The 7,482-nt window shown below is 40.6% G+C and overlaps 1 protein-coding gene across 1 annotated transcript; it reads right to left on the bottom strand.

Annotated features, from left to right (window-relative positions):
• Positions 1 to 5,795: 5,795 nt before the first annotated feature.
• LOC108999325 lies at positions 5,796 to 6,452 on the bottom strand. The gene has a single exon (XM_018976212.1). It carries the CDS (start codon positions 6,450 to 6,452, stop codon positions 5,796 to 5,798), a length of 657 nt encoding a protein of 218 aa, XP_018831757.1.
• Positions 6,453 to 7,482: the final 1,030 nt, after the last annotated feature.

Below are 7,482 nucleotides of genomic sequence, written 5' to 3'. Positions count from 1 at the left end.
TGTTTTCCTAGCCACTTCGATACTCCACTGTAAAATCAAACCGGAGTACCTACTCTTTGTTGCAACAGATGCTTAAGTGCCTGATGATCTGTTCTAACCTTGAACCTGTGACCCAGCAAATAGTGCCTCCAATTTTTGATAGCCAGAACTAGTGTCGATAATTTATTTTCATGAGTTGACAAAAATAGGCTCTTCCCTTTGAATGCTTGGCTGAAATAGGCCAATGATCTTCCTTCTTGCTTTAGAGCCGCTCCTAATTAACCCATCACCTGAAGCGTCACATTCAACCACAAACACCTTAGAAAAATATGCTAATCCTAGTATAGGGGTGTAACCATAGCAGCCTTAAGGGCTTTGAATTCTTGGTTAGCATCCTCTATCCAACAAAATGAGTTTTTCTTGAGAAGGGCAGTCAAGGGTCCTACTATACCCCCATACCCATTCACAAACTTCCTGTAATAACCAGTAAGACTTAGAAAACCCCTTAGAGCTTTAGGATGTTTGGGAGTAGGCCATTCAGTCATGGCTGAAGTCTTCACTAGATATGCCTTCACTCCTTCCTTTGACATGATATGGCCAAAATACTTCACTTCACAACAGCCAAATGTACACTTAGAAGCCTTGGCGTAAACCTAATGGTGATGTAATACTCTCATAACAACTCTCCCAAGTGATCTCCCATGATTTTGCTATACACGAGAATGTCATAAAAAAAATACTAGCACAAATTTTCTAAGATAGATTCTGAAAATTTCATTCATCAACCTGTAGAAGGTTGATGGTGCATTAGTAATCCCAAAAGGCATTACCAAAAATTCATAGGGGCCCTCGTGAGTATGAAAGCCAATTTTGGGTACATCCTCAAGCTTCATCCTGATTTGATGGTAACCTGATTGTAAATCAAGCTTAGAAAATAGTTTAGCACTATACAATTCATCTAACAGCTCGTCTATGTTGGGGATAGGATATGCCCTTATTTAAGGCTCAATAATTGACACACATGCACCAACTTCCATCAGCATTCCTGACTAGGAGGAATGGAGAGGAATACGGGCATTGACTAGGTTGGACAATCCCTGTCTGTAACATTTCTTTTACCAATTTCTCAATTTCCTCCTTTTGGTAATATGGATATCGATAGGGCCACACACAAGTGGGTTTGGCTATCTCTTGAAGCTAGACTTGGTGATCATGACTTCTAGGTGGTGAAAGTCCAGTAGGTTCAATAAACACTGTCTAGAAGTTATCCAAGATAGTTTATATGGAACAATCCACTGAGGCTTCACCTTGGGGTTGCTTGTCTCCACTAGTTGCAGCCAGACACATTTTCCTCCTACCAAGGTTGCTTTACTAATTTTTTTTATCCTCCAATGTGTTCTCGGGCGGTTTTCATCCTTGTAGCCATAAGTTTCGCCCGTTTAGGAAAAAAATCATGCTTAGATCTACAAAATTTCACTGAATAGTACCCAAACTTCTCAACCAATCAACTCCCAACACAACGCCACAACCTCCTAGGGTTAGTAAATAGAGATTAGCCACAAAAGCATGGTGATGTAATTTGAGAGTAACTGCCTTACAACAACCTCGACAAGGAAGGGTTTCTTCTCCATTGGCAACTTGCACTGCCAAGAGGCTTTCTTCCACTGGTAGTTTTTCCCTTCTTGCTACATTTTAATTATAGGTGGTAATATGTGACAAGACCTGTGAATCCAACATAAACACGACACGAAGTTAGCGGGTTTAGGTTTGATGTTAAAAGGCTCGGGTCAAAACGGATTGACCATTTAAGACAAGATTTATAAACGGGTTAGTAACGGGTCAACCCACTTAATCTGAAATCAACCCGTTTTGATTCGTTTAGATTTTATTTCAAAATTAAAATTTTATTATTGTTAAGTTGTAATATTGATATTTCTCAGTATGCTTATATTTTTATTGTTGGAATTATAATTCTGGACCTATACTCATATTTGTTATTATAAAGTTTGTAATATTGGTTTGATTATATGTTAAAATTTGAAGAATAATGATATATATATATATATATTTAAGATATTGTGGCTACTAATAAATATAAGATTTTAAGATATTGTGTAAAATTATGTTAATGGGGTCAAATGAGTAATGCATGTTAGTTCAACCTATATATATTAGACAGGTTTAAATGAATCATGTTGTGGTGAGTAATTTCTAATTAATTATTAAACTGGTCAAAAATGGTGACAAGACACGACCTGTTATCTAAATAGGTTGGGTTAGGGTTTGAAAGTTTGATACGTTTAGCTTAACGGGTCGAGTTCGGGTTGACTTGTATAGTCGAATGTTCATGATTTGATACGGCACAAACACAATCTGAAAATACGAATTGCCACCCCTAATTTAAATCTATACAACTATGTTTACTACCAATTAGGGCTGCAACCCCAGCTGGAAACATTGGGTTTGCGCCCGACCCGACCCGACCCGAATGCCATTATTTAAGACGCCAATCCGATTCGAACTGACCCATCAACATAGAATCGGGTCGAACCCGTATAACCCGACCTCGTGTTTAAAAAAAATTATTGTTGTTTCTTCTGCATCGACAGCCTGCAAAGGACCTTGTTTGTACCCATTTTCTACAGATGAAAATTCCCAAAGACAAGATCTATAGACATGAAAAAATTAATCGAAGACAACAAATTCCCCAACAAATGAAAACCTAGAAACCCATTCGCCATCATCAACGTGCTGCGTTTGGAGTTTCTCAAAACTCATCAACAGAACCTCTCCCCACTCTTCTCTGCAATGCCCAGTGACCCACTCTCATCTCCCCTTCCTCAAGAGGCCATAACAAACGTCAACCACACTCAGTCTAAACACACGCACCTATGCTCATCCTTGCTGAGAATGAAGACGAAGAGCTTCAACTTGGTCAGCGAAATGGCTGAAGTAACCACTGTTATTTTTTTCTTCTCTTTCGTTTTTCCTCCAGACGGCAGACAACATCCCCAACTCTCTCCGTATTTCTCTCCTTCCAGTTGCCTCTCTCTCCATTTTTTTCTGCCCACGCTCCTCACTTTGTTTTTCCTCTCTCTGTTGCCCACTCTTCCTCTGTGATTGCCAACGCTGGCCACCACCTCATCCCACGAAAATACAGCCGCAAGTCACGTCTCAAACTGATGACTTCTACGCTGCACCACTGCGCGCCACGTCTCTCTGCTCGCTGCCCAATGCTAGGTTTCGTCACTCCACCCTGCAATGGCTCTGTTTATTCCAACCAGAGAAATACTTCGTTCAATACTCCTGGTTGGATAAATGCACTGGAATGATGGCTGTAGAATGGCTTTAGAAAAATCCTTGGCTATCAGCGACCCTTTCTAGTTTCTGGAAGGCCTGAGTGAAATCTGAATATCACTTGTCCTTGGCAATCAGCGACCCATTGGAGAACTTTGGGAGGCTAGGGTTGGAGAACTGAAGATAAGTACTGTGATTTTATACTCAGACGGGTTGAAACCAAAATGTAAACCCGTTGATTAGTCAGGTTGGAGACCCGATCAGAAATAACCCGATAAAATTCAGGTCGGATCGGGCCATTTTAATCGAGTCCAACAAATGTTCGGGTCACCTGCACAGCCCTACCAATATCAATTAGAACAATAACTGCTTGCCGGTTCAGTTTTCCCACTAACTTCATTGTCTTGGGTGAGGTTGCACCTATTGTTACAGGAAAATACCCAACAACTTAGCTTGTTGCAACACTGGAACAACCTTTATGTCTGGTAAGTTAGGTTCCTCCTCTTCTTCTTTTCCTTCCTCTTCTTTTGACTCTAATTCAATACCTTCCAGCAAGTAAGTTTTGGGTCGATTGCACCTGTGCTCAGGTTGGTACTTATCATCACAGTAATAGCACAAGTCTTTCTCTTTCCTTTCTTGCATTTGATTGGGGGTAATACTCTTGATGGGGTAAGAAGGGGTTTTTCTAGCTAGGAAAGTGTTGGGTTTAGGGTTCAAAGGTGAGGCAGGTAGTCTGAGAATGGGGTGAGGTCCAAGGAGTCTTAGTGTAATTGGCTTAGGGGGTGCTGTATATGGAGTGAGTTGGACGTTAGGTGTACAACAATTGAAAGAGTGGCTGGCTTGATCATGATAACTATAATTCTCAGCTCATCTCTAAGCCCACTTAAGAAAGTGCTGATGCAAAATTCCTCACTAATGCCATTGATTTTATTGGATAGGATCTCGAAATTAGTTTGGTATTTTTCAACACTACCAGTTTGCCAAAACTTTGTGAATGCTCCCACTGGATCTTCGTATGTCGAGGGCCCAAATTGAGTTCTAAGAGCCATCAAGAAGTCCTCCAAGATTGTCACAAGGCTCGATTCCATCAACCAATTGTATCGTGATAATGCCTCCCTCCATGTGGAAGGAGGCAATTTGAAGCTTGTGATTTTCTGGTGTTTGACAATAGGAAAAAAATTGTTGCACCTTCAGAATCCACTTGTTGGGGTCTCTACCTTCAAAGCAAGGAAAATCCAAACAAGATGTCTAGCTCGGATTCCACTATGTCCATCAAAGAGAGGATTGCCATTAATCTTCAAGTTATTGTCTCCCGACGAACCTTTCCCCAGAATTAGTCTTAGAGGAAAGTTACACCAAGTTGTCATAACTAGATGCTAAATTACTGATCTAAGACATTTTCCATTAATACTCACTGTTGACCCTGTTCCTCCTTTAAGAGGGATGTCTCCCCACGTAAGGTAGCTACCACCTCAGCTAGTTGAGCATTAGAAGTTCCCTCAGCCATGTCACAGGAACACGACTCTATGACCACGTTGTTGTGAACTAAGTAATTAACAGATAATTTACTGGCAATTCAAGGAGCCAGCAAACCTCCGACATTCACACGGAATAAATGGGCCAAAAGGTATTCTTCATTAGCTTCAAACATTACATTAAAAGCAACAATGTCCCCAAGTACACGGAAACGTGTAGACCCATTACTAAAACCCACTAGGCACAATAGCCTAAGACCTGTTCAACATGAAATAACAGTCCAACTACAAATATTAAAAGTAAATATACAAAACTACCCTAAAACAATTAAAGAATCCCTCATCTGATGTAGCCCTGGCAAATAATACCCATCTCGTGACCTAGGCTAATATCAAGAGAAAGCAATTGTGGAGAGAATGAGATGCATGGAAAGAGTGAAATAGGGCACGAGAGTAACGAAAGCGAAAGAGAAAAGGGGGTGTGGGAACGGAAAGGCATCGTGGGAACGGAGGGGAAAAGAAATAGGTTTAGGATTTCTAACTGAAACAATGTCGTTTTAGGTCGTTATCAAGTGGGCTAATATTTCCTTCCATGGGCTTGGACAGGGTGTTACATGACCAACTTGAAATTTGACAGTAACCATGTGTTCTTGTTTAAACTTTTTAAACCATTAATGCCAAATTTGAAAAAGTAAAAACCACAATAGCCTGAACAGTAATTTTTCAATTTCTTTAATGTTTTCATGATGATTTGAAACTCACACAAATTAATTTAATTTTTTGTACATTGTTAAGGGTGTTTTTGTGTGGGAGCTTGAAAACAAGGCTGACACGAGAACCATAAGTTATGTGCAAATTAATCAGCAAGCCTATGTTTTTCACATCTAACATGTCATGTGGCATGCCATGTACATACGAAGAGATTTATTATGTGACCAATTTGATGCTTTGTTGGTTTTCATATTTGGATATCGCTGTTGATGGGTCTGCCTTGTTTTTCATATATGGATCTTTTTTTTTGAAACATAAGTCATTTCCATTCATCTAATCCAGAGGAAAACAAGAGGGAAGAACCCCCATAGTTACAATATCATCATGGATGGAAAGAGCTTCTTTTGCTAACAAGTGAGCCATTGCATTGCCATTTCTCCTAACATGAGAAACCTCCCACTTGGCAAAATTTTGAAGGATCAGTTTTGCCTCACTAACATACATACTTACACTATTACACCCTTCTATATCACTTCTCAGTGCATTGATGACCTGCAAAGAATCGCCTTCAACAACAACTTGGGATAGACCAAGTTCCACACCAAACTGAACAGCTTTGAGAGCTCCAAAAGCCTCTGCTAGAAGTGGATCGGGGAAGAGGATTTTATTAGTTTGCTTGGTAGCAATGGTATAACCAAGGCTGTCCCGAACAGTTACTCCCACTCCAATTACACCATTTACTTTGTTTACTGCACTGTCCCAATTTAGCTTGATCCAGTTTGATGGAGGAGCCTGCCAATCCTCTACTTGTGTATTAGTTTGCCCTCGAGCCAATCTTGAGTCCTCCTCAACCAACAGATCCAATGTTCCTCTCGCTTCCCTCACTACAGCATTCGGGTGTGCAAAGGTGCCTTCAAAGAGGAATTTGTTTCTTCTCCACCAGATCTTCCTGGCCACTACTGCAAACTCTTGGGTGATTCTACTGTCCATAGCCTAAAGTAAGTCTTCTAGGAGTTGGATCATAGTCACGTGAGGTTGATGACATTTTTGTAAGCTTTTTGAGCATTGGCTCCAAACATCTTTAGCTGATTCACATCTCCATAGTGCATGACCTGAGTCTTCTGCCTCCAAGTAACATATTGGACAGAGAGGGTTCTCAACTAATCTCTTCTTATAAAGATTTGAATTAGTTGGAAGGGCCTCGAGGCATGATCTCCATAGGAGTACTTTGTCCCCGGGTTGCACTTTTAATTGCCATAGATGTTTCCAGACTGCTGTGAAAGAGGAACTACTTGATGCTTGACTTGACTGGAAGTGAGTTCTCTCTATCTCCTTGTGGTACGCACTTCTGACTGAAAACCTGCCATCTTTTGTGCCTTACCATACTAGCTTATCTCTATTGTTAAGAAGGCTGATGGGAGTTTTAAGGATAATCTCAGCTTCTCTTTGGTTAAAAAGCTGTCTCACCATAGTACTCCTCCATTGCTTGGTGTGAGGGTCAATTAGGCTAGAGACAGGTGCATTAATTTCCAGCCCACTGACATTGCTTTGAACTCTACTAGGATTTGGATAGAGGATCCATTTATCCTTCCAGACTTTCACTTGATTCCCATTTCCTATTCTCCAATATGACCCTGCTTCAATCAATGATCTTGCTGATAGAAAGCTTCTCCATATATATGAGGGTTTCGCACCTAGCTTTGCTTCTAGAAAAGTGGATTTAGGGAAGTACTTGGCCTTCATTACCTGAGCAGCCAAAGAGTCTGGATGTTGGATTAGTCTCCAGCATTATTTTGCTAGCATAGCTATGTTAAAGGCCTCAAAGTCTCGAAATCCCATCCCCCCTACAGCTTTTGCTCTTCCCATCCTCTTCCAAGATATCCAGTGAATTTTGTTCTCATTGTTTTGATGTCCCCACCAAAAGTTGTTAATCACAGTGTTGATATCTTTGAGCAAGGTTTTGGGTAGCTTGAAAACAGCCATTGTGTATGTTGGAAGTGCCTGAAGCACAGCTTTGATG

This window comes from Juglans regia, chromosome 3, assembly GCF_001411555.2.
Source record: "Juglans regia cultivar Chandler chromosome 3, Walnut 2.0, whole genome shotgun sequence".
NCBI lineage: Eukaryota > Viridiplantae > Streptophyta > Magnoliopsida > Fagales > Juglandaceae > Juglans > Juglans regia.
Note: the sequence above shows the minus strand (reverse complement) of the source record. Positions and strands in the feature narration are given on the sequence as shown.

Excerpts from the sequence above, each read along its gene's own strand:
- LOC108999325 (XM_018976212.1), bottom strand. The coding sequence starts at position 6,452 with ATGGACAGTAGAATCACCCAAGAGTTTGCAGTAGTGGCCAGGAAGATC.